Below are 14,443 nucleotides of genomic sequence, written 5' to 3' on the forward strand. Positions count from 1 at the left end.
ACACACACACACACACACACACACACACAGGGATTATACAGGAAGAAATAAATTGTAAAAATAATAATATACTTCCAAATGAGCTTTTGTTTGCAGCCTCAAAACCTTTGACTCTCATTGTTACTAGACTGGAAAAAGCTATAACCAAAAATTAAAATATACCTCTCTTAATTTTAGAATAGCATCCTGCTACATATAGATTCATTCACATTGCAAGCATCCCAGTCTATGCTGTGACCCAGTTACAGTATGTTAGCTGCACCACGTTTTAGATAACACACCCAGATGACATGCATATGACTTAATATCTGTTAAATGTCTGATTATAAAAAAAAAGTTATTTATGATTACAGGACATGGAGATAGATCCAGCATACCAGTATGATGTAACAATGGAAATGATCCTGTTGCATTGCTTACACACCGTAGCTTTAATATTTCACTGTTGTTCATGCATTGTGTTTTTCAGATGCATTGTTACTACATTTTCAGTTTGGTCAGTATACATTTACTATATTTTGATTCTGCAAAGAGAGCGAGTCCTTTGCAGGAATTGCTAATAAAACAATTGCTTTCACTGTGGCTGTACGTTTAATGTACAATATTGTGCTCTGGCATGTAATGTGCAATATGTGGGTTACATGAGCAGTTTGAAAAGGACACTTAGATACCAGTGTACTAGGTACACATGTACTGTATGACAGGTCCTCTGAGTTACTGCAGGTATTGTTGAAGTTATTTAAACAATTACCATTAATACAAAAAATTAGCAATTATAAATCAGCCTGTTCGTGAGAATAATTTATTGTAATCATTAAGGTAGCCATCAATCATCCACAGTGAATCCAAAGGATGTTTGATGCCAACAATTACTATTTCAAAAGCTAAATGCACTAAGACGTTATGTATAAAAGGTTTTAGGCTGCCCACACGTTATTGTAGGCCCAGTTTGATATGCATCTTCATTTTCTATAATATTTACTATATTGGGTCCCTGCTCCGTCTGTCATGGTGCAGGTTCTGGCCCAAGTGCAGGAAGGCAAGGAGTGTGCAACAGTTTGAAATAATTTAATGAAAACACAGTGACTTACAAACATGTAAGCTGAGCAGGTGAGTAAATCCAGAAAAACCGGAAGGAAAAAAATCCAGGAGCGTAAAAACACAATAAAATGCAGGACGATTCCCACAAGACAAACGATGAATGGCATTCAACCAACAGCAGACACGGAAAGCGCAGAGACTAAATACACAAGTAAACGAGGTTTATCAAGGGACCGGTGACACAAGGGCCGGTGAACAGGTGAAAGATATTGTGAAAATCAAAAGACAGGAAGTAAAACAAGACACATGGAGGAACCAAAGAGACTACAAAATAAAACGGAAAAACTAACAGAAAACATGAAACCAACTGAAACACAGAAACGTAACATATGGATAAGATGTGACATAATCTCCTTTTCAGCTAAGGGTTCTTGGCTTAAAGCTATATTGCGTAGTTTCTGTTGTCCCTATGAGGGATTCTAAGTAATGACAACAACACTGACCTTATGAGGTCATAAGGGGCAAGGTTACCTCCTCTTTCTCTGCTTGGCCCGCCTGGAGAATTTGGCCCACCCATGAGAGAGAGACATCATGGCTTTCAAAGTGGCAGGTGGTTAAGGCCACACCCCCAGTCTCCATCTTGCCCCCCCCGTGGCTTCAATTCTGCACCAAGGCAGAATTTTGGAAAATAGACTTCAGATCCAGTATTAGGGGACCACTAAGGTCTATATAAAAGAGACTTCAGATACAGTATTAGGGGACCACTATGGTCTATATAAAGAGGACTTCAGACAGTATTAGGGACCACTAAGGTCTATATAAAGAGACTTCAGATAATGTATTAGGGGACCACTAAGGTCTATATAAAAGAACTTCAAATACAGTATTAGGGGACCACTAAGGTCTTATAAAAAGAGACTTCAGATACAGTATTAGGGACCACTAAGGTCTATATAAAAGAGACTTCAGATACAGTATTAGGGGACCACTAAGGTCTATATAAAAGAGACTTCAGATACCGTATTGGGGACCACTAAGGTCTATATAAAAGAGACTTCAGATGCGGTATTGAGGGGACCACTAAGGTCTATATAAAAGAGACTTCAGATACAGTATTAGGGGACAACCAAGGCCTATGCATATTAATACAAATTTTTACCTGGGGTGCCCAAACTTTCTAAACCCGCTGTATTTGGGATATTATCCATTATAACGAGTTTCAATGAGTTAAAGAAGGACATAATCAAATTGAGACAGGTTGACATGTTTAGAATAATTATAATTTGTCGTGTTTTGTTAGTCATTCATTCAAACTCTAATTATACATCAGCTAACATAATGCACATTGCACATTTCCTAATAGAATAGGTTGTTCACGCCTGTTATAGTCATATCCTCGATTCCTATGAAAGTGACGGGGGACAAAAAACCCACAGTCCTCCTGTCCAAAAAGATAATCTGAAGTCAATGTCATGCTTCGGCGGCAGAGTGAGACAACTCCCCCATCAACAGTGGAAGAGCATGAGGAAAGGAACTTCCAATGAACAGTATGAACAGGAAGCAAACAGTTTTGATGTCCACACGGGGACCTGCCTGTTGTTGTCAAAGCTATCCTTTAATGTCAATTCACTGGGGCAATAGCACAAGCATGAGTCAGCAAATGACTGGATTCATGTGAATCCATCATCAGGGCGTGAACTTTTTCATGTTGTCTAGGCATTTTTGACAGACTTCATATATTTTATCAACTTATCCTGATATATTCCCAAAGTATGGAAAATGCACACTTAGGAACGTGTATGCCTAGCATAATAAAATACACAACATATTTAATGTATACTTGATAATCCCACAAGGGGAAATTACAAATATTTTTCACTGCTTATTTTTGTTTTCATTATAGCTATAGTGTTTCCTGTAACAACCCTGTTGTGGTTATATGTGTGTCCTACACCAGATTGTACACTAGGTGGTAGCAGGGAGCCATATTGACTACAGGTTCCATGTTTTGGAAATGTTTAACCATAGAGTTTCTTACCTTGTTGACATGTTGCTTCGGTTTCTTATTTATTTGTACACACACTCCTCTCATGTATCCTCAGCGGTTCTGCTCTCTGTGTGACATTAGAGGGGTCGGGGCTACAGTGACCCTGAACCTCTGCAGTAGAGAAAAGACAACATGGAGGCAGCACCAGGGCTGATTGTCATTTTAGTCCACATCAGTCCACATAAAGTCTTCCGCTGAGGAAGATGACACTGCAGATGGGGTCTGACTGGAATTCGGACTCAAGGCCACAGACACTTAATCATCCTTGCAGTTCCAGAAATCACACACACACACACACACAAACACACACGGAGACAGGTTGTGTGAGCTGATAAAAACATAAAAGACTGCATGGAATGCTCTGTCCTACACTATCCTCCTCTACTGTACAGTTAATGCATTTTGTGTGATTAGAAGGGTCCCCAGGGTGCGGGTGTGGGGGTGAAGAGGAGGTGGAGGGTCGGTGGCATAGGAGGGGGAGAAAGGAGGGGGCGGCCTTTTCCTCAGGAAAACATATCACCTTCCACCACAATAGAGCCCGTCAGGAAATCACAGGCAGCCACATTGCTCTCTTGAGTCTCCAAGTACTTTCAGACACGCTCTCACACTCATCAGTCTCACACACACACACACACATGCACACACTCCACAGCCTGGCAGCCCGCTTAGCCAGCACACTCCAGGATGACATTGTGCTGAAACACTGCAAGGAAATCTCATCAGGTAAGTGTCCTTCTCTGCATTTGCAAAATTTGCTTTGTGATGCTTTTGATTTTCCTTTGGTTCCATGGAGAAGAACTGCTTAGTTCAATTGTGCTTCTGATTAACGTCATTGTTCAAATTAAGAAAGTTTCTCTGTAGAAGTTATTGTGTTTGGAGATTATTTTTGTACCTCCAGTCGTCTATTTTAGCTTCACATAAATTGGTGCCTGGACATTTGCTGTATTCTTGAAATAGGGCTGAAATTTATATAGGTAAACACGTGCTGTGTGGTTCAGAAATTTATCTTGTAACTGAATAAATCACATTTTACATAATTGTTATAATGAGCAAACTAACCTTTGAAAGAGATTCTCGTCATCCTGGTTTGACTTTAGATTATTTGAATTTACTAAGGTGCTGAATTGTTCCAGCTATTTTAAAATCACAAGACGCCCTCGATGATGTCTGCTCTCTACATATCACCTTTTGTTCTCTCACGACATATGTTTTGCTTTAAAAAGGGTCTTAAACCCCTTAACAGCCATCAAGTGTTTTCCTGTCCTCCATCCTTCTGAGAGGTCTGATAAGCAGTGACAAGAGAAGTTATCACATAGTTTCAGCACCACACAATGGCTGAGTGCTATGTTCAGACATGGGCAAAACAAGATTAGAAAGATTACACATGTCAAAAGCTGAGAGGACTATGGAAAGCGTAACAGAATACATGCCTTGTTTACCCTGACACATGCACTACATGTAGATGTCCAGTTAAGTTAAGTTTCAACAAAGCAGAAATCTGTGGACACGCACTAAAAATGTCTTAGGTCTGGTTCACATCAGAGTTCTTTTGAAAAAAGAAAAATCAGCTTTTAAATTCAACATCAGGAAAGTGGTCATTAATTCAGAGTATTTGCTGTACAAATGCTAAAATAATATTTTCAGTTTCAAGTTGAGCACAGATGTGCGAGACCTCCAACAAAATATGTAAATTTAAAGCACATTTACAATCCCACCCCCTGATCCTTTTAACCATTACACATTGGAGCAGATTATTTAAATATAGAAGTAAGGCTGTCATATACTGTATGTATTTTGTTTAAATGTAAAAACTTGTGAACAATAAAAAAACTGTAGTAGAAACTATATATTTGGATAATATGCAGGCATAGGTGTTCAAAATGCTTTAATTCTGCATTGGGTGTTAACTACGATGCCATGTGTCAAATACAAATATTAAATAATTTTTAAACCAGTTCTCACCCACATGCCCATATTTACCCTAAAACAAAAAGTACATGGTGGCTGTAATCATTCCTCCTGTTGATACAGGCTGTAAAGACACACTCTCTAATGAAGTAATAGTGCAAAAAAATGTTTTTGTGTGTGTATTACTTTCTTTAGTTGTCCTTTTTGACTAAAAAACAGAAGTTCACCAAAAAAAGAAATCTTAAAAATCCCTCTTTCAAAGGTGGCTCAGGAAGAAAAGTTGTATAAAATAGATTGTAAATATAAGGCATATTCCCCAAATTAGCAGGAGAAAGAATTATTTATTACTTTTATATATATTTTTCTGAATAATATCATATTTATACAAGCTTGTGGTTATGCATGTGTACACGCAGCAGCATTTTGAATACATATTTCCTATTTGTAAAATGAAGTGCCTTGCATAACCAGCATGCAAACGGACATGCTTGCTTCCAGTTATATAAACTGTCTGTTGGAAACAGTTTAACACATGTTATAAGTTCAAGTTTATTCATAATTTCCTATGCAGGGAACAGGAATCTTGTAAGATGTCCTGCTGCTCTGTGTTGACATACAGGATTCCTATGGCTTGTGTTTTTAGTACCAGATAGTGTCTGAGTTAACGTAAACTAATAAGTAATTCATTCTGAAGTCATAAATCATAAATCAGTTGCATGTATACTGCACTGTATGACCCTTTTTATAATGTCTGGTTACAAGGTAACCTTGGTTCTCTGAGTGAAGAGACTATCTCTTCAGAGCAAGGTTGCTCGTGTACCATTATAATCAATGTTAATATGTGAACCCATGCACAGGTGTGGGCTACGTTGTGGCGTGTCAAGTGATATCCACATCCACATGGGTCATATGTAACTCTGTGGTAGCATGGTCTTCATATGATAGAGAACTGATCGTTATGACTACATCTGACATTGTCCTTGTTTTTGCAGTTTTGGCAAAATCTCAAGTGCAAGCATGCCCATTCTAAAGAAGCTCCCGGGACGGTCCAAGAGCTGCCATGAGTTCCCAAGAGGGAACGGGGAACTGATCCTGCCCCGGCTGGACCTGAACGATCTCAACGATCTGAAGGAGCTGAACGACCTGAAGGACCTGAACAAGAACTTAAACCCTTTTGAGGATGTGGATCTGTATGAGGAGGAGAGGAACGGAGGGGACATGGGCCTCATCATGGGGGAGGGCAGGGGCAACCTTCAGCTCAGGTCCTCCCGAGACGGAGAAGAGGAGGAAAACGAGGTGAACGCAGAGAGGCACGGGGCAGGGAATCCTAAAGGCAAGCCCCTCAGGGGGACACTGGAGCGGATCTGTGGAGTGTCGCCCCTCAGAACCCTCGGGAAACTGGGGAAGGGGCTGCGCATATCGGGACGCAATGTATGGGGGAACAACTCTCCTCACTACAGCCCGGGGAACTCAAACAGTCTCCCGCCAGAGAGCGAGAAAAGAAAAGGACTACGCAGGGGCTCTGAAGGAATAATGACCCTGCTCCGGTGAGGAGGGGTGGGGAGAAATATGATTTTAGCTGCGGTGTGTCACCGAAGTGGGAAATATTTGGATTTCTGACATAAAGAGTTAAACACCTTAAGCACAGCGGTGGTATAAACCCCAGAGAGCCACATGCTTTGTTAAGATTAAACAAATTAAGAAAGAATAAGCATTTTTACATGGTGCTGTGGCTGCCTTTCTTAAGGGTTCTGCTGCAGTTTCAAAGTTTTTGATTTGATTTATTAAGCACATGTAAAAAACAACAACAACAACAACAACACAACAACAACGTTACATGCATGAGACATTAAGTAAAGGAAATGCAAAGGAAACCCAGGGAACCCTTTAAGGGGCATGGCATGTTGGTTTCCCTAGAATTATTCAACAATGCTTAATAATTTTCATGAATGAAAAAGAAAAAAGAAAAAAAAACATACAGTGTATGAAAATGGGACAGAAGAAAGGAACAATGAAATGAGGAGAGAAAAAAAGAGTAAAGAAAGAGAGAAAAGGAAAAGTTATCATAAAAAAAGAAAAATGGTATGCTAATGATACATTAAAGTATGTTCACTGTTTTGTTTTGAAAAAAAAAAAAAAATACATATATATAGTATGTCTAAACACGATACAACACATCAACAAAAATCTATTGTTACACAAAAAAATGGTCAATGCCTTTATGCAACCACAGAGTTCTAATAGTGTGCTGGATTAGCCTCGGAGTCCCAGGGGAGCGGGGGACAAATGGAAATTCCCTTGCAGCTCAGTAATAGAACAGCATAGTGTGCTTATTTCCTCAGGACTTATGTAATATGCTATGGCAACTTGTTGATCTACGGAGCCTCTTTTGTTTTCAGTGGCGTGTTGATTACTTGCCGTGCTTACTCAATGGGACTATTTTTAACTCAGACAATCATGCATACACTTTAACAGATGTGTGAAAATGTGGAATTCCAAGCATGGCTGCTACTAGCTCATACTTTAAAGAACACTGCAAACATCAAGTCCCGTAAATACTTTCCTGTGCATGCAAATCACGCAGCGTGAGAGTTTATCTTAATTAAAGTCATTCTCGTTCTCCGTTGCTGATGTTGATGCTGCGCAGCTTTACAGGAGGTCGTCGTAGAGAGGAGCGCAGAGAGAGCCTGCCCTGCGGAAACCTGAGCACGGACAGCGAGGCGGAGGCTTCCAGACGGTCCTCCTTCCTCAGGATGGTCAGTCTAGGCAAGCTGAAGAGGGAGTCCATGTCAGACAAGGCGTCCCAGGAGGCTGACGAGGAAACAGAGGAGGAGGAGCCGGTGGTCAAAACCAGAGAGCCCCTCTCAGGTAACAATCAGGGAAACTTCAAGTGTAGCAAGCCAAAACAAATTTTTGCTATAGGCGTTTGGCTTACATTAGAAAAATTTTCTCTCCCTGCACAAGCTTGAGCAGTACATCCTAGACAACTCTCTAAAGAGGCAGTGAGGTCCCCAGATCCCTGAGTCACTGAGTTCAATCACCACAGACTGTGAAATTAGGAAATGACCGCACTTCCCTCTACCCCAGGTTCCTCTAGATAGAAGTTCAACCAAGCTACTGTTCACAGACTCCACAGGGAAGTTGCTCAAACCCTCCCTTTGGTGACTGTCGCAAATAAACACAGCTGCCATTTTCTCTTTTTGCTCCTAACAGTACTGGAGATCCTACAGTTGGTCAACAACAGGGACCTTCTCCTGGCCGACACACACATCCAGGAGCTGGAGCGAGAGTGTGAGCTGCTGTCTCTCATTCCAAACTCAGCTACTTCCACCCTTACTCCTACCTTTTCGCCCAGTACCCCTCCTGGCATGATCCCTTTATCGTCCTCATCCTTAGACGAGTCCAATGCAACCCTGGACTCAGGCCTGCGAAAGGCTAAGGATGTGGAGCTCCTGTATGAGGCTCTGCAGAGGGAGATGTGGGACGTGGTGCGAGAGTCCCTCCGCCAGCCCAGCGCTGGTCCCAACCTGGGGCTGGTGGTGCTGGTCATCCAACAGGAGGAACATGCTGATGCTACCTGGGCCCTGAGAGAGGTGACCAAGCCAGAGCGAGAGGACCCCCAGATCCAGCCCAGCAATCGTCCCCGGCGACTTAAGATGAAGTGGAGGCAGGCTGTGATGGAGGCCGCAGACTGGAGCCTACCACATCAGGTAGACACCCAGGCGGGCCAGTTGGCCTCATACCTGGAGCGCCTGAGGGGTCGGATGGTGGACGACCTGGATGCAGCCAGGAGGAATGCTGTATCCATTTACCCAGAGGAGTTTGCTGCCTTTCAGGTGTATGTGGACAGTTACCATCGAGCCGTGGCCAAGCGTCTTCGGACCATCACCAGCGGCCCGCTGCAGATCACAGACGTCTATTCTTTACTGGACTGGTTCTACAACATCTACAACAGGTAGGATACCATGTTAGACAGGGATGCGCCAATGTTCCTCAAACCATACGACGATATAAGTCCTTTATTTCTACCTCCAAATACAACCCATGGGAATATTTTCCGTTCTCATATCTAAATGTTCACGGTTTTAAGCACATCTCAAATGTTGTGAAACGGTTGCAGTTTGGTCATTCTTATCAAAACTACTTAGTGAAGTTTAGAGTTAGGTAAGATTAAAGATTGTGGTTTGGGTTAAAATCAGACGTTACTTCACTTCCAGTTATACACGGGACGCTGAAGGTGATGTTCGTAAACATTAAAAACAACTTGCCTATTAATAATATAAAAATAATTCATCCTTTAGTAGTCCCACAAGGGGAAATTACAATTTTAAACTCTGTTGTTATTACACACATTACACACAGGCCTGAAATACACACACATGCTCAGTTCCTACACATGCACTGAATGGAGAGATGTCAGAGTGGGTTAGGGTTAGCAGTTGGGGGTTTGGTGCCTTGCTCAAGAGCACCGAACCTTACTTTTATTTTCCAATGGGGCTCTAACCTCACTCTCCTGGTTGAAAGTCCTGTGTTTGTTTGACCCATCCTCAACCCCATCCTGCCTTCTTACACAGACTCTGTGTAAGAAGGCTCTCTTATACTTCATCTGACTTCCTGATTTGCTCCCATCATAATTACTATGGCCACTAGTAAACGGCGTCACTATGAACGTAAATATAGATTGTAATTGCTGCTTGAAGAAATGAGCTATGGAAGCGTTTCCCGGGGGAGAACAGTCTTGGATGATCCCATCGAGTAAAGATTTTGGTTTAGTAATGATTTTGTAATTTTCTGACAGGGATGTCCTAGGAACCATTAGCACAACCACCGCCATCAACTATGCTACACTGGAGCCCATTCTGCCCCAAGACACAGTGGACAAGCTGGAACAGGACTGCATCAGCATCGTCAGGGTAAAAACTGCTCTTTTCACACAGCTCTCCTTGAGAAAATCAACCTAGAAGACACCTTTTGATTTCCCGCTGTGATTTTCAGGAGAAGGTGACAATAGAGCTGATTCAGGTTCTGGATGAAGAAGAGAGGCGATGGGCCCAGACTCTGCACATAGAGGAGTACCAGTCCCACCTAGCACGCTCAGTCATCCAGGTAGAGTGTCACAAGTCATTTTCACTGTGAGATGATTCTTAATAAATGCCATTTTAGCCTAAGATACACGTTTTATGGCTTGTCTTTCACAATTCCAGAGGTTGAAGGTGGACTTGGACAGATCTACATCTGTGAACCAGTTTCTAGGTGCAAGGGTGGCTCGCTGTAGTCTCATTGGATTGGCTGACTTTCTCTACAAGTGAGTAGATGCTGTCAGAAAGGCATAAAGTCTGGGAAACTTTTCGCAAAGCAAAATATAAAGTGGGATTTTAACAATCAGAATTATAATGTTGAACTAAATAGGTTGTGCAGGTAGTAAACAATACACTTGGTACAAAGTAGAGTACACTTTTGAAGACAGACTTGGGTCTTTTGGGCATGCCCCATGTTTTTACAGGACAGAATTGTTCATTTATAGATTTTATTAGGATTCAGCAGATTTTCATAAAAATATGTCCAGTTTCCAGAGGAAGGTGGAGATGTTTCACGAGACTCAGGCAGAATTTGGAGACCGAGGGGACGGATATGTTTCCAGGACCATAGCTCTGGTCAACTGCTGCCCTCCTCTCAGGTAAGACAAACGATTCATTATCCAACTGAAAATGTTCATTTTCTGCATAAATTTGCAGAAAGTCTTACTAAGTCCTGTGTATTCCTGTAGAACCTTAGTGGAGCGCTGCAGGCAGTGTGACCCACAGGGTAGCGAAGAGTCCGTGCAGAGAGCCAACTCCTCCCTGGACCGGATCATCAACCAGTCAGTCAGGGTGCTGACTGACAGACTGTTTGAGCACATCAGGGTGAGTAAGTCATGAGAAAGTCTCATCTCAGGCCTTAAAGCTTGTTTCTCTTCATCAAGACTCGCTGTGACATGGCCAGGATATATACTGTAACTACTGTGAATACACAGTACCCACTGTGGTCTAAGGGCATTTTTACATTTCTCTTTAAATTTACCTTTTAAGGGTCATGCATATAAACAATCCTTGTGTGTTTCATATCAAAATGCTCAGAACAAACTCAGTTTTTGTGTTCCTTTTTGAAATTTTTCAAATCAAACTCACACTCAATTGTTTTGATGCTTGAAATGAGTCTTCAATGGTAGACTTTGTTGTAATTTCTACAGTTACTTACCACAAAATGCCCAGTGAAATACCATCATTTCCGTTTCCAGTTCATTACTGTTATAAGGCATTGCAATATGGGTATTAACATTTCATTTCCAGTGATTTACTTTATTTTACTGTAAACAGCAGTAGTGCTACTGTAGTTGAATAAGACAGACTTCTAGCCATAACAATAAAATTGTTAGTTAATGTTATAGAAGCATAGAAATGAAATGGAAAAATTAAATTTATCTATAAAATGAAATACATTTTATTTGTTATGTTTTTAGCAGTGAAGGTATTTTATTAATGAGCTTTGGCATGTTACAGTAAGGGTATTATACTGTAAAAAAACATGTACAATTATGGTAGTTGCAGTTACCGCAAATATACAGTACAATAAAAAGTCTAACAGTGTTGGGTTCACCAAAGTAGCTTAATGTATTAATAAAATAGTGAATAAAGATCCTTAAGGAAATTTTGTTACATGACTTTTTGAGTAGGAGTGTTGTCAAACATCACTTAGAGTCACAGGTGCGGCTTTTGTCCTCAGAGGGTGAAATGTGAACACAAATTAATCTTTATGTATCTCAAATTCACATCCACCGAGCATGTTTGATTTGCAGTGGTGAAATAAGTAAAAGTAGCAATCCCACAGTGTAGAAATATTCCATTAACAGTAAAAGTTGTCAGAGTTGAGTCACTCCAAAAAGGCATTGTAAAGAAAAAGGTTAAAAAAAATAGCCTAGCTTTCAAAATGATACTTTAGTACAAGTCAAAAATTAGATAAAGTAACTTTAGATAAAGTACTCATTGTGCAGTCTAATGACCCATGGCAGCATTTTAATACTGACATATTTAATTATTAAATCACAGTTCCAGATGCATTACTGTACTGTACAAGCAGCATTTTATTGTTGTAGCTTGATGTCGAGCTACTTGGAACTTTCTATGTAGTCTAATTAATTGAATGATTCATATTTCATAACGATCACACTTTTTGTATGTAAAATAGTAAACTGAAAAGTAATTACATCGGCAACTGCAGTAAAAACTACAAGAAGGATTAATGGAGTAGAAGTATTAAGTAAAAACAGAAAGCACAAGTACCCAGAATAGAATAGAATAGAATGCCTTCTTTGTCATTATACACATTTATTGTCAAATTACATACAAGTGCAGTACCTGTGCAACAAGATTCAAGCAAAGTCTTTACAGTGTCAACACATAAAAATATAAAATATAAGTAGTGCAGGAAAAAAGAGAGGGGGGAACGCGGTGCATAGTCCTGAGAGCATCTATATACATACAGTATATAAAATAGTAGAAAGATAGAGGGTTTCTATACACATTATGATAAAATGAGACGACATTATGTAAAAAATGATGCAATGAATATATGCAAAAATGATGCATTATGCAAAAATAATAAGTAACTCAACATTACATTTAAGTTCATTAGGCCTACTTGAGTACATGTACTCTGTTAATCCGAACCTATTGTTGTTCCAGCCTTTCTTTGACAAACTGATAAAGAGAAAATGGCTGAACAACACCGAGGCCTTCGAGGCCATCGAAGCCAGCATTAAACAACACTTCAAGAAGTTCAGAAGGATGGACCCTCCACCTTACCAGGTAAGCTCAGTCGGAGGTGGTGGTTATCAGCTTTACGTGGTTATGTACTCTGTAGCATTTGCATGAAGGTAACCTGCAGCAGTGGAAGAAGTATTCAGATCCAGAAGTACTAATACCACTCTGGAAAAATACTCGGTTACAAGTAAACGTCCTGCATTGAAATTGTTACTTAGTAAAAGTATGTAAGTATCATTAGGAGAATGTACTTATTAAAATTAGTCAATGCAGGAAAACATTCCCATTGTAGATAGTGTAAAGGATCCAAATAGTTGTGTCTCATCATCTCAGCTGGACTTGTAGGCCGTTATATTGTTGGCTAGTTTCATTTATAATAAAACATCAGATTTTATAAACTACATGTGTTTTGTGTGCAGACATCCTAATGTGTAAAGTAACTAGTAACTAAAGCTGTCTGATGAACGTAGTGGAGTAAAAAGTACAAAATGTCTCTCTGAAATGTAGACGAGTAGAAGTAGAAAGTTGCATGACAAGAACTAAAGTACTTAACATTTGTACTTAAGTACAGTACTTGAGTGAATGTACCTGGTTACATTCCACCACTGGTTATGTGTAACCGGTCAGTGATTCATTGGCAGACGCTGGTAGGAGAGGTGCATCGGCGGGTCCTGGTGGAGTATGTCCGAGCCATCATGCGGGGGCGGGTCATCTGCACATCCTCCAAGATGAGAAAGAGGATGGCTTTCCGCCTGCAGGATGAGGCCAAACAGCTGAAAGGACTTTTTAAGGATCTGGTAAGTGCATACGTCACACAACACATTCTAGTTTTTGATCTAATCAGGTTATGTCAATGGACATTATGGACTGCAATGTGGCAAATTACCGTCAGGACCTCTAGAAGGAGAATATCAACTCATCCAAAACAGAGCTAACATTCACTTCTCAGGTGACCCTGAACATTGTAAACAGAGCTTTAAATGACCTTTTTCATCACCAGCCAACACAGCAAGTAGAGTTTTGAAGTTACCAGCCGATCACATTTTCCACTAGCCACATGATTGGTTTTATCCCATCCTATCCTATCCTATCTTCTCTGTTTTGGCGTAGCTCGTAATCCAATACCACACACGCCAGGCACGCAACCAACGATTTTCTTCACGACCAGCAGTGATGATCCATTTGTTCGTGCGACCCTTCTGTCGCGCCACACTCCACTCTATTCCTATGGGTGAAGTCAAGCGACTTCAACACGCAAAGCATTCTGGGTAGGGTGTCAGAAAGCAGGCCGATGCCCGTCTTTATGCAAATGAATCTGTTGAACGCAACGCAACTATCCAGTAGAAGTAGACGGATGTTCTTTTAAACTAACCTTTGCCGATTTGAAATGAAGACAGATTCAAATAATATTAATAATGTATACCTTATTAATCCCACAAGGGGAAATTACAATGTTTTCACTGTGTTGGTATTACACACAGACCTGAATTACACACACATGCTCAGTACCTATACATGCATGCACTAATGGAGAGATGTCAGAGTGGGGGGGCTGTCCATGGTAAAAGCACCCCGAGCAGTTGGGGGTTTGGTGCCTGGCTCAAGAGCTCCTTGGCAGTGACCAGGAGGTGAACTGGCACCTCTCCAG

The 14,443-nt window shown here is 40.8% G+C and overlaps 1 protein-coding gene across 1 annotated transcript in view; it reads left to right on the forward strand.

Annotated features, from left to right (window-relative positions):
• Nucleotides 1-3,580: 3,580 nt before the first annotated feature.
• Nucleotides 3,581-14,443, forward strand: part of exoc3l2a (exocyst complex component 3-like 2a) — a 15,122-nt gene continuing 4,259 nt past the window's right edge. The window contains exons 1-11 of the mRNA XM_032533079.1: nucleotides 3,581-3,811; nucleotides 5,989-6,543; nucleotides 7,644-7,864; nucleotides 8,210-8,951; nucleotides 9,795-9,909; nucleotides 9,992-10,102; nucleotides 10,201-10,301; nucleotides 10,563-10,673; nucleotides 10,764-10,899; nucleotides 12,718-12,840; nucleotides 13,437-13,592. Of these exons, the coding sequence (XP_032388970.1) occupies nucleotides 6,014-6,543; nucleotides 7,644-7,864; nucleotides 8,210-8,951; nucleotides 9,795-9,909; nucleotides 9,992-10,102; nucleotides 10,201-10,301; nucleotides 10,563-10,673; nucleotides 10,764-10,899; nucleotides 12,718-12,840; nucleotides 13,437-13,592 (2,346 nt within the window). The 5' untranslated portion in view covers nucleotides 3,581-3,811; nucleotides 5,989-6,013. The remainder of the gene's footprint in view (nucleotides 3,812-5,988; nucleotides 6,544-7,643; nucleotides 7,865-8,209; nucleotides 8,952-9,794; nucleotides 9,910-9,991; nucleotides 10,103-10,200; nucleotides 10,302-10,562; nucleotides 10,674-10,763; nucleotides 10,900-12,717; nucleotides 12,841-13,436; nucleotides 13,593-14,443) is intronic.

The sequence above is a fragment of the Etheostoma spectabile genome, chromosome 13, assembly GCF_008692095.1.
Source record: "Etheostoma spectabile isolate EspeVRDwgs_2016 chromosome 13, UIUC_Espe_1.0, whole genome shotgun sequence".
In the NCBI taxonomy this organism is placed as follows: Eukaryota; Metazoa; Chordata; class Actinopteri; order Perciformes; family Percidae; genus Etheostoma; species Etheostoma spectabile.